Source organism: Eucyclogobius newberryi, unplaced genomic scaffold, assembly GCF_026437365.1.
Source record: "Eucyclogobius newberryi isolate DKJ021-1_F unplaced genomic scaffold, fEucNew1.0.hap1 SCAF_67, whole genome shotgun sequence".
NCBI lineage: Eukaryota > Metazoa > Chordata > Actinopteri > Gobiiformes > Gobiidae > Eucyclogobius > Eucyclogobius newberryi.
This window is the reverse complement of record NW_027316356.1, coordinates 106,955-119,321: the sequence shown is the minus strand read 5'-3', so window position 1 is coordinate 119,321 and position 12,367 is coordinate 106,955. Positions and strand designations below refer to the sequence as shown.

General features: G+C 44.4%; 1 protein-coding gene across 2 annotated transcripts in view; it reads right to left on the bottom strand.

Annotated features, from left to right (window-relative positions):
* Positions 1–12,367, bottom strand: part of LOC140348330 (carboxypeptidase inhibitor SmCI-like) — a 53,785-nt gene that overhangs the window by 2,975 nt on the left and 38,443 nt on the right. Inside the window, exons 3-5 of one of the 2 annotated variants that reach the window (XM_072434326.1) lie at positions 4,795–4,971; positions 1,649–1,750; positions 1,501–1,575 (exon numbers count right to left, since the gene is read on the bottom strand). In XM_072434326.1, coding sequence (XP_072290427.1) covers positions 1,501–1,575; positions 1,649–1,750; positions 4,795–4,971 — 354 coding nt within the window. The remainder of the gene's footprint in view (positions 1–1,500; positions 1,576–1,648; positions 1,751–4,794; positions 4,972–12,367) is intronic. The other variant, XM_072434327.1, reaches the window with a different exon arrangement.

Sequence of the window (12,367 nt, the reverse complement as noted above, 5' to 3'; positions counted from 1 at the left end):
TTTTTTAAGACTTTTAAAACACCTAAAACTATTTCCAGAAATAGAGAAAAGTTCAACAGTTTTTATGTTTTTGTTCTTAAACATCTGAATAAACAAGAGGGAATATTGTTCAAATTAAACATTTGAAACTTTTATCAAAATGATGTAAAGAGTGTTTGTCAATAATGGACAAATATTCACTAAAAATAGTTAAAAAAGGGTAAAAACAGGAGAATAATAAAAAAAACACAAAAAAACGATGTCGCGGAAAGATCTGTTAGCCTCAGACTGACCTTTAGCCTCAGACTGACCTTTAGCCTCAGACTGACCTTTTAACCTCAGACTGACCTTTAGCCTCAGACTGACCTTTAGCCTCAGACTGACCTTTTAACCTCAGACTGACCTTTAACCTCAGACTGACCTTTAGCCTCAGACTGACCTTTAGCCTCAGACTGACCTTTAGTCTCAGACTGACCTTTTAACCTCAGACTGACCTTTTAACCTCAGACTGACCTTTAGCCTCAGACTGACCTTTAGCCTCAGACTGACCTTTAGCCTCAGACTGACCTTTAGCCTCAGACTGACCTTTTAACCTCAGACTGACCTTTAACCTCAGACTGACCTTTAGCCTCAGACTGACCTTTAGCCTCAGACTGACCTTTAACCTCAGACTGACCTTTAGCCTCAGACTGACCTTTTAACCTCAGACTGACCTTTAGCCTCAGTCTGAGGTTTAGCCTTTAGCCTCAGACTGACCTTTAGCCTCAGACTGACCTTTTAACCTCAGACTGACCTTTTAACCTCAGACCTTTAGCCTCAGACTGACCTTTAGCCTCAGACTGACCTTTTAACCTCAGACTGACCTTTAGCCTCAGACTGACCTTTAGCCTCGGACTGACCTTTAGCCTCAGACTGACCTTTAGCCTCGGACTGACCTTTAGCCTCAGTCTGAGGTTTAGCCTCAGACTGACCTTTTAACCTCAGACTGACCTTTAGCCTCAGACTGACCTTTTAACCTCAGACTGACCTTTAGCCTCAGACTGACCTTTAGCCTCAGACTGACCTTTTAACCTCAGACTGACCTTTAGCCTCAGACTGACCTTTAGCCTCAGACTGACCTTTTAACCTCAGACTGACCTTTAGCCTCAGACTGACCTTTAGCCTCAGACTGACCTTTTAACCTCAGACTGACCTTTAGCCTCAGACTGACCTTTTAACCTCAGACTGACTTTTAGCCTCAGACTGACCTTTAGCCTCAGACTGACCTTTTAACCTCAGACTGACCTTTAACCTCAGACTGACCTTTAGCCTCAGACTGACCTTTTAACCTCAGACTGACCTTTAGCCTCAGACTGACCTTTTAACCTCAGACTGACTTTTAGCCTCAGACTGACCTTTAGCCTCAGACTGACCTTTTAACCTCAGACTGACCTTTAACCTCAGACTGACCTTTAACCTCAGACTGACCTTTAGCCTCAGACTGACCTTTAGCCTCAGACTGACCTTTAGCCTCAGACTGACCTTTAGTGTGGTGGTGTTTGGTCTTATTGTCCGGCTGGAGCAGCGCCTCGGCCTGAGCGGCGACCATCGCCTCTGCTGGACACAAAGAGCACGTCATGAGAGGGAGTCGAACCCACAACCCCGCGGTCCCCTGTGCCACCTCACTGACCCGTCACATGTGCAGAGTCCAGCACCATTCGTCTGACCGCGGCGCGTGTGTGGACGTCCTGGAGGTCAATGTGAGGAGACGGCGTGGTGAGGTCAGGCTTTTCTGGACCGAACACAAAATAAAGACACAAACTGTAAACCATCTGTACAAGACCTGGTTTAGACCAGGTTTAGTCTTGGTTTAGTCTTGGTTTAGTCTTGGTTTAGTCTTGGTTTAGTCTTGGTTTAGTCCTGGTTTAGTCTTGGTTTAGTCTTGGTTTAGTCCTGGTTTAGTCCTGGTTTAGTCTTGGTTTAGTCTTGGTTTAGTCTTGGTTTAGTCTTGGTTTAGTCTTGGTTTAGTCTTGGTTTAGTCCTGGTTTAGTCTTGGTTTAGTCTTGGTTTAGTCCTGGTTTAGTCCTGGTTTAGTCTTGGTTTAGTCTTGGTTTAGTCTTGGTTTAGTCCTGGTTTAGTCTTGGTTTAGTCTTGGTTTAGTCCTGGTTTAGTCTTGGTTTAGTCCTGGTTTAGTCTTGGTTTAGTCCTGGTTTAGTCTTGGTTTAGTCCTGGTTTAGTCTTGGTTTAGTCTTGGTTTAGTCCTGGTTTAGTCTTGGTTTAGTCCTGGTTTAGTCCTGGTTTAGTCCTGGTTTAGTCTTGGTTTAGTCCTGGTTTAGTCTTGGTTTAGTCCTGGTTTAGTCCTGGTTTAGTCTTGGTTTAGTCCTGGTTTAGTCCTGGTTTAGTCTTGGTTTAGTCCTGGTTTAGTCCTGGTTTAGTCCTGGTTTAGTCCTGGTTTAGTCTTGGTTTAGTCCTGGTTTAGTCTTGGTTTAGTCCTGGTTTAGTCCTGGTTTAGTCTTGGTTTAGTCCTGGTTTAGTCCTGGTTTAGTCTTGGTTTAGTCCTGGTTTAGTCTTGGTTTAGTCCTGGTTTAGTCCTGGTTTAGTCCTGGTTTAGTCTTGATTTAGTCCTGGTTTAGTCTTGGTTTAGTCTTGGTTTAGTCTTGGTTTAGTCCTGGTTTAGTCTTGGTTTAGTCTTGGTTTAGTCCTGGTTTAGTCTTGGTTTAGTCCTGGTTTAGTCTTGGTTTAGTCTTGGTTTAGTCTTGGTTTAGTCCTGGTTTAGTCTTGGTTTAGTCTTGGTTTGGTCCTGGTTTAGTCTTGGTTTAGTCCTGGTTTAGTCTTGGTTTAGTCCTGGTTTAGTCCTGGTTTAGTCCTGGTTTAGTCTTGGTTTAGTCCTGGTTTAGTCTTGGTTTAGTCCTGGTTTAGTCCTGGTTTAGTCCTGGTTTAGTCTTGGTTTAGTCTTGGTTTAGTCTTGGTTTAGTCCTGGTTTAGTCTTGGTTTAGTCCTGGTTTAGTCTTGGTTTAGTTCTGGTTTAGTCTTGGTTTAGTCCTGGTTTAGTCTTGGTTTAGTCCTGGTTTAGTCTTGGTTTAGTCTTGGTTTAGTCTTGGTTTAGTCCTGGTTTAGTCTTGGTTTAGTCTTGGTTTGGTCCTGGTTTAGTCTTGGTTTAGTCCTGGTTTAGTCTTGGTTTAGTCCTGGTTTAGTCCTGGTTTAGTCCTGGTTTAGTCTTGGTTTAGTCCTGGTTTAGTCTTGGTTTAGTCCTGGTTTAGTCCTGGTTTAGTCTTGGTTTAGTCCTGGTTTAGTCTTGGTTTAGTCCTGGTTTAGACTTGGTTTAGTCCTGGTTTTGTCCTGGTTTAGTCTTGGTTTAGTCCTGGTTTAGTCCTGGTTTAGTCCTGGTTTAGTCCTGGTTTAGTCTTGGTTTAGTCCTGGTTTAGTCTTGGTTTAGTCCTGGTTTAGTCCTGGTTTAGTCCTGGTTTAGTCCTGGTTTAGTCCTGGTTTAGTCTTGGTTTAGTCCTGGTTTAGTCTTGGTTTAGTCTTGGTTTAGTCTTGGTTTAGTCCTGGTTTAGTCTTGGTTTAGTCCTGGTTTAGTCTTGGTTTAGTCTTGGTTTAGTCCTGGTTTAGTCCTGGTTTAGTCTTGGTTTAGTCTTGGTTTAGTCCTGGTTTAGTCCTGGTTTAGTCTTGGTTTAGTCCTGGTTTAGTCCTGGTTTAGTCTTGGTTTAGTCCTGGTTTAGTCTTGGTTTAGTCTTGGTTTAGTCTTGGTTTAGTCCTGGTTTAGTCTTGGTTTAGTCCTGGTTTAGTCTTGGTTTAGTCCTGGTTTAGTCTTGGTTTAGTCCTGGTTTAGTCTTGGTTTAGTCTTGGTTTAGTCTTGGTTTAGTCCTGGTTTAGTCTTGGTTTAGTCTTGGTTTGGTCCTGGTTTAGTCTTGGTTTAGTCCTGGTTTAGTCTTGGTTTAGTCCTGGTTTAGTCCTGGTTTAGTCCTGGTTTAGTCTTGGTTTAGTCCTGGTTTAGTCTTGGTTTAGTCCTGGTTTAGTCCTGGTTTAGTCTTGGTTTAGTCGTGGTTTAGTCTTGGTTTAGTCCTGGTTTAGTCTTGGTTTAGTCCTGGTTTAGTCCTGGTTTAGTCTTGGTTTAGTCCTGGTTTAGTCCTGGTTTAGTCCTGGTTTAGTCCTGGTTTAGTCTTGGTTTAGTCCTGGTTTAGTCTTGGTTTAGTCCTGGTTTAGTCCTGGTTTAGTCCTGGTTTAGTCCTGGTTTAGTCCTGGTTTAGTCTTGGTTTAGTCCTGGTTTAGTCTTGGTTTAGTCTTGGTTTAGTCTTGGTTTAGTCCTGGTTTAGTCTTGGTTTAGTCCTGGTTTAGTCTTGGTTTAGTCTTGGTTTAGTCCTGGTTTAGTCCTGGTTTAGTCTTGGTTTAGTCTTGGTTTAGTCCTGGTTTAGTCCTGGTTTAGTCTTGGTTTAGTCTTGGTTTAGTCCTGGTTTAGTCCTGGTTTAGTCTTGGTTTAGTCGTGGTTTAGTCTTGGTTTAGTCCTGGTTTAGTCTTGGTTTAGTCCTGGTTTAGTCCTGGTTTAGTCTTGGTTTAGTCCTGGTTTAGTCCTGTTTTAGTCCTGGTTTAGTCCTGGTTTAGTCTTGGTTTAGTCCTGGTTTAGTCTTGGTTTAGTCCTGGTTTAGTCCTGGTTTAGTCCTGGTTTAGTCCTGGTTTAGTCCTGGTTTAGTCTTGGTTTAGTCCTGGTTCAGTCTTGGTTTAGTCCTGGTTTAGTCTTGGTTTAGTCCTGGTCCAGTCCCAGTCCAGTCCAGTCCCAGTCCAGTCCAGTCCCAGTCCCAGTCCCAGTCCAGTCCCAGTCCAGTCCTGGTCCAGTACCTTTGCTCTGGCACCGGGTCTTGCACTCGTTCATGGTTCTGAAGTTGTTTGCGTTCCCGAAGCAGCCGCCGTAGAAGAAGTGTCTGCAGCTCTGGACCTCATGGTCGAAGAGGAAGCGAGAGACGAGACCTCTGCAGGGGCCCGGGGCCTCAGGCAGCTGGCACGGGTCCTTGTCCTCTGCAACACACCACAGTGTTTCTCTTTAGTCCTGGTTTAGACCCGGCTTGGACCCGGTTTAGATCTGGTTTCAACCTGGTTTAGTCCTGGTTTAGCCCTGGTTTAGTCCTGGTTTAGTCCTGGTCTAGACCTGGTTTAGTCCTGGTTTAGACCTTCATTAGCCCTTGTTTAGTCCTGGTTTAGACCTGGTTTAGTCCTGGTTTAGACCTGGTTTAGACCTGGTTTAGTCCTGGTTTAGTCCTGGTTTAGACCTGGTTTAGACCTGGTTTAGTCCTGGTCTAGACCTGGTTTAGTCCTGGTTTAGCCCTGGTTTAGACCTGGTTTAGTCCAATCAAAACAATGACGTTTGCTGGTTCAATCCCTGATCTGGAGCATATACTTTACACTCATGATGTGTGTGAGTGCTGGCGTTGAGGGGCCAATGGCACAGAATGGCAGCCTCGCTTCAGTCCGTCTGCCCCGGGGCGACTGAGGAGAGCGACAGAGGGACATACAGCGGAGACAACCCTTTAAACCCTCTGACCTGGTCTTCATTTATGTCTGTATTATCAGTTTGATCCGGAGAAGTTTCAGTCCGACGTTTAGGATTCACAGCACAAATCGCTCGACGCTCGACACGCAAACAGAAACAAACAGAAACAAACAGAAACAAACAGAAACAAACAGAAACAAACAGAAACAAACAGAAACAAACAGAAACAAACTGAAACAAACAGAAACAAACAGAAACAAACAGAAACAAACAGAAACAAACAGAAACAAACAGAAACAAACAGAAACAAACTGAAACAAACAGAAACAAACAGAAACAAACAGAAACAAACAGAAACAAACAGAAACAAACAGAAACAAACAGAAACAAACAGAAACAAACAGAAACAAACAGAAACAAACAGAAACAAACTGAAACAAACAGAAACAAACAGAAACAAACAGAAACAAACAGAAACAAACTGAAACAAACAGAAACAAACAGAAACAAACAGAAACACAAACAGAAACAAACAGAAACAAACTGAAACAAACAGAAACAAACAGAAACAAACAGAAACAAACAGAAACACAAACAGAAACAAACAGAAACAAACAGAAACAAACAGAAACAAACAGAAACACAAACAGAAACAAACAGAAACAAACTGAAACAAACAGAAACAAACAGAAACACAAACAGAAACAAACAGAAACAAACAGAAACAAACAGAAACAAACAGAAACACAAACAGAAACAAACAGAAACAAACTGAAACAAACAGAAACAAACTGAAACAAACAGAAACAAACAGAAACAAACAGAAACAAACTGAAACAAACAGAAACAAACAGAAACAAACAGAAACAAACAGAAACAAACAGAAACAAACAGAAACAAACAGAAACAAACAGAAACAAACAGAAACAAACAGAAACAAACAGAAACAAACAGAAACAAACAGAAACAAACAGAAACAAACAGAAACAAACAGAAACAAACAGAAACAAACAGAAACAAACAGAAACAAACAGAAACAAACTGAAACAAACAGAAACAAACAGAAACAAACAGAAACAAACTGAAACAAACAGAAACAAACAGAAACACAAACAGAAACAAACAGAAACAAACAGAAACACAAACAGAAACAAACAGAAACAAACAGAAACAAACTGAAACAAACAGAAACAAACAGAAACAAACAGAAACAAACTGAAACAAACAGAAACAAACAGAAACAAACAGAAACACAAACAGAAACAAACAGAAACAAACAGAAACAAACAGAAACAAACAGAAACAAACAGAAACAAACAGAAACAAACAGAAACAAACAGAAACAAACAGAAACAAACTGAAACAAACAGAAACAAACAGAAACAAACTGAAACAAACAGAAACAAACTGAAACAAACAGAAACAAACACAAACACAAACAGAAACAAACAGAAACAAACAGAAACAAACTGAAACAAACAGAAACAAACACAAACACAAACTGAAACAAACAGAAACAAACAGAAACAAACAGAAACAAACAGAAACAAACAGAAACAAACAGAAACAAACAGAAACAAACAGAAACAAACTGAAACAAACAGAAACAAACAGAAACAAACAGAAACAAACAGAAACAAACAGAAACAAACAGAAACAAACAGAAACAAACAGAAACACAAACAGAAACAAACAGAAACAAACTGAAACAAACAGAAACAAACAGAAACAAACAGAAACAAACAGAAACAAACAGAAACAAACAGAAACAAACAGAAACAAACAGAAACAAACTGAAACAAACAGAAACAAACAGAAACAAACAGAAACAAACAGAAACAAACAGAAACAAACAGAAACAAACTGAAACAAACTGAAACAAACAGAAACAAACAGAAACAAACAGAAACAAACAGAAACAAACAGAAACAAACAGAAACAAACAGAAACAAACAGAAACACAAACAGAAACAAACAGAAACACAAACAGAAACAAACAGAAACAAACAGAAACAAACAGAAACAAACTGAAACAAACAGAAACAAACAGAAACAAACTGAAACAAACTGAAACAAACAGAAACAAACAGAAACAAACTGAAACAAACAGAAACAAACAGAAACAAACAGAAACAAACAGAAACAAACTGAAACACAAACAGAAACAAACAGAAACAAACAGAAACAAACTGAAACAAACAGAAACAAACAGAAACAAACAGAAACAAACAGAAACAAACAGAAACAAACTGAAACAAACAGAAACAAACTGAAACAAACAGAAACAAACAGAAACACAAACAGAAACAAACAGAAACAAACAGAAACAAACAGAAACAAACAGAAACAAACAGAAACAAACAGAAACAAACAGAAACAAACAGAAACAAACAGAAACAAACTGAAACACAAACAGAAACAAACAGAAACAAACAGAAACAAACAGAAACAAACAGAAACAAACAGAAACAAACAGAAACAAACAGAAACACAAACAGAAACAAACAGAAACAAACAGAAACAAACAGAAACAAACAGAAACAAACAGAAACAAACTGAAACACAAACAGAAACAAACAGAAACAAACAGAAACAAACAGAAACAAACAGAAACAAACAGAAACAAACAGAAACAAACAGAAACACAAACAGAAACAAACAGAAACAAACTGAAAACACGCCGTCCGTCCGTCGTCTCGCTCTGTCCTTCCTCTGGTTCGCTCCGCGTGCCATTGGTCGGTTCACATTGTATTCACGCGACGGCGCAGTACACGAGCTGACCACCGGGGGCAGTAGTGAAGGCGGTGGAAGCTTAACGTCTCGACAGGTAAATACACCAGACACATGGTACGTCCCTGTCATACGTCCCTGTCATACGTCCCTGTCACACGTCCCTGTCACACGTCCCTGTCATACGTCCCTGTCATACGTCCCTGTCATACGTCCCTGTCATACGTCCCCTTTAAGGGGGCTCAGTTCTTTTGCTCTGAAAGTGAATGAAAGTAAATTACCACCAGGATTAGCAAATTAAATTAAACTATTAAACCTTCTGTTGAATGGAATCTTTTATCTTTTCATCCTCTCGTCAGAGCACATTTTAATCCCGATCGTTATCGCCGCTCTGTCATTTCCCTCTGTCATTTCCTCTTTCATTTCCGACTTATTTCCTCCTTTTCCTCTGAGATAAAAACCTGATGAAACAGATTCAAAAATGTCTCGTGAAAAGACTTTATGTTCAAAGGGTCAGAGTCATGGTCACTGTGAAGAGGCGGGGCTTATCACTGTGAAGAGGCGGGGCTTATCACAGTGAAGAGGCGGGGCTTATCACTGTGAAGAGGCGGGGCTTATCACTGTGAAGAGGCGGGGCTTATCACAGTGAAGAGGCGGGGCTTATCACTGTGAAGAGGCGGGGCTTGTCACTGTGAAGAGGCGGGGCTTATCACTGTGAAGAGGCGGGGCTTGTCACTGTGAAGAGGCGGGGCTTATCACTGTGAAGAGGCGGGGCTTGTCACTGTGAAGAGGCGGGGCTTATCACAGTGAAGAGGCGGGGCTTATCACTGTGAAGAGGCGGGGCTTGTCACTGTGAAGAGGCGGGGCTTGTCACTGTGAAGAGGCGGGGCTTATCACAGTGAAGAGGCGGGGCTTATCACTGTGAAGAGGCGGGGCTTATCACTGTGAAGAGGCGGGGCTTATCACAGTGAAGAGGCGGGGCTTATCACTGTGAAGAGGCGGGGCTTGTCACTGTGAAGAGGCGGGGCTTATCACTGTGAAGAGGCGGGGCTTGTCACTGTGAAGAGGCGGGGCTTGTCACTGTGAAGAGGCGGGGCTTATCACAGTGAAGAGGCGGGGCTTATCACAGTGAAGAGGCGGGGCTTATCACTGTGAAGAGGCGGGGCTTATCACTGTGAAGAGGCGGGGCTTATCACAGTGAAGAGGCGGGGCTTATCACTGTGAAGAGGCGGGGCTTATCACTGTGAAGAGGCGGGGCTTATCCCAGTGAAGAGGCGGGGCTTATCACTGTGAAGAGGCGGGGCTTGTCACTGTGAAGAGGCGGGGCTTATCGCAGTGAAGAGGCGGGGCTTATCACAGTGAAGAGGCGGGGCTTATCACAGTAAAGAGGTGGGGCTTATCACTGTAAAGAGGCGGGGCTTGTCACTGTGAAGAGGCGGGGCTTATCACTGTGAAGAGGCGGGGCTTATCACAGTGAAGAGGCGGGGCTTATCACTGTGAAGAGGCGGGGCTTGTCACTGTGAAGAGGCGGGGCTTGTCACTGTGAAGAGGCGGGGCTTATCACAGTGAAGAGGCGGGGCTTGTCACTGTGAAGAGGCGGGGCTTGTCACTGTGAAGAGGCGGGGCTTATCACAGTGAAGAGGCGGGGCTTATCACTGTGAAGAGGCGGGGCTTATCACTGTGAAGAGGCGGGGCTTATCACTGTGAAGAGGCGGGGCTTATCCCAGTGAAGAGGCGGTGCTTATCACTGTGAAGAGGCGGGGCTTGTCACTGTGAAGAGGCGGGGCTTATCGCAGTGAAGAGGCGGGGCTTGTCACTGTGAAGAGGCGGGGCTTGTCGCTGTGAAGAGGCGGGGCTTGTCACTGTGAAGAGGCGGGGCTTGGCGGGGCTTATCATAGTGAAGAGGCGGGGCTTATCACAGTGAAGAGGCGGGGCTTGTCACTGTGAAGAGGCGGGGCTTATCACAGTGAAGAGGCGGGGCTTATCACAGTAAAGAGGTGGGGCTTATCACTGTAAAGAGGCGGGGCTTGTCACTGTGAAGAGGCGGGGCTTATCACAGTGAAGAGGCGGGGCTTATCACAGTAAAGAGGTGGGGCTTATCACTGTAAAGAGGAGGGGCTTGTCACTGTGAAGAGGCGGGGCTTATCACTGTGAAGAGGCGGGGCTTATCACAGTGAAGAGGCGGGGCTTATCACTGTGAAGAGGCGGGGCTTGTCACTGTGAAGAGGCGGGGCTTGTCACTGTGAAGAGGCGGGGCATATCACAGTGAAGAGGCGGGGCTTGTCACTGTGAAGAGGCGGGGCTTGTCACTGTGAAGAGGCGGGGCTTATCACAGTGAAGAGGCGGGGCTTATCACAGTGAAGAGGCGGGGCTTATCACTGTGAAGAGGCGGGGCTTATCACTGTGAAGAGGCGGGGCTTATCACAGTGAAGAGGCGGGGCTTATCACTGTGAAGAGGCGGGGCTTATCACTGTGAAGAGGCGGGGCTTATCCCAGTGAAGAGGCGGGGCTTATCACTGTGAAGAGGCGGGGCTTGTCACTGTGAAGAGGCGGGGCTTATCGCAGTGAAGAGGCGGGGCTTGTCACTGTGAAGAGGCGGGGCTTGTCGCTGTGAAGAGGCGGGGCTTGTCACTGTGAAGAGGCGGGGCTTGGCGGGGCTTATCATAGTGAAGAGGCGGGGCTTATCACAGTGAAGAGGCGGGGCTTGTCACTGTGAAGAGGCGGGGCTTATCACAGTGAAGAGGCGGGGCTTATCACAGTAAAGAGGTGGGGCTTATCACTGTAAAGAGGCGGGGCTTGTCACTGTGAAGAGGCGGGGCTTATCACAGTGAAGAGGCGGGGCTTATCACAGTAAAGAGGTGGGGCTTATCACTGTAAAGAGGCGGGGCTTGTCACTGTGAAGAGGCGGGGCTTATCAAAGTGAAGAGGCGGGGCTTATCACTGTGAAGAGGCGGGGCTTATCACTGTGAAGAGGCGGGGCTTATCACAGTGAAGAGGTGGGGCTTGTCACTGTGAAGAGGCGGGGCTTATCACAGTGAAGAGGCGGGGCTTGTCACTGTGAAGAGGCGTGTTCTAAAACATGAGATGCCAGACTAAAGGTGTTCAAAAGCATGTTTAAAGAACAATATCAAGTCAAATAATGTATAATATTTGTCCTTTAAAGTTTTTACAATGTTTTAATTGTGACTTTATTCTGTGTTTTTGTCCCTGTCGTACATTTAAATGATACTTTTACACCGATCGAGAGGGTATTTGTGGAGAAAAACATTGAAAAATCTGTAGAAAATGACAGGAAGTGACATATCACCAGGGACTCTCATACAGGAAGTGACATTTCACCAGGGACACTAATACAGGAAGTGACATCTCACCAGGGACACTAATACAGGAAGTGACATCACACCAGGGACACTCATACAGGAAGTGACATCACACCAGGGACACTCATACAGGAAGTGACATCTCACCAGGGACACTAATACAGGAAGTGACATCACACCAGGGACACTCATACAGGAAGTGACATCTCACCAGGGACACTAATACAGGAAGTGACATCACACCAGGGACACTCATACAGGAAGTGACATCTCACCAGGGACACTAATACAGGAAGTGACATCACACCAGGGACACTAATACAGGAAGTGACATCACACCAGGGACACTCATACAGGAAGTGACATCACACCAGGGACACTCATACAGGAAGTGACATCACACCAGGGACACTCATACAGGAAGTGACATCTCACCAGGGACACTCATACAGGAAGTGACATCTCACCAGGGACACTAATACAGGAAGTGACATCACACCAGGGACACTCATACAGGAAGTGACATCACACCAGGGACACTCATACAGGAAGTGACATCTCACCAGGGACACTAATACAGGAAGTGACATCACACCAGGGACACTCATACAGGAAGTGACATCTCACCAGGGACACTAATACAGGAAGTGACATCACACCAGGGACACTAATACAGGAAGTGACATCACACCAGGGACACTCATACAGGAAGTGACATCACACCAGGGACACTCATACAGGAAGTGACATCACACCAGGGACACTCATACAGGAAGTGACATCTCACCAGGGACACTCATACAGGAAGTGACATCTCACCAGGGACACTCATACAGGAAGTGACATCTCACCAGGGACACTCATACAGGAAGTG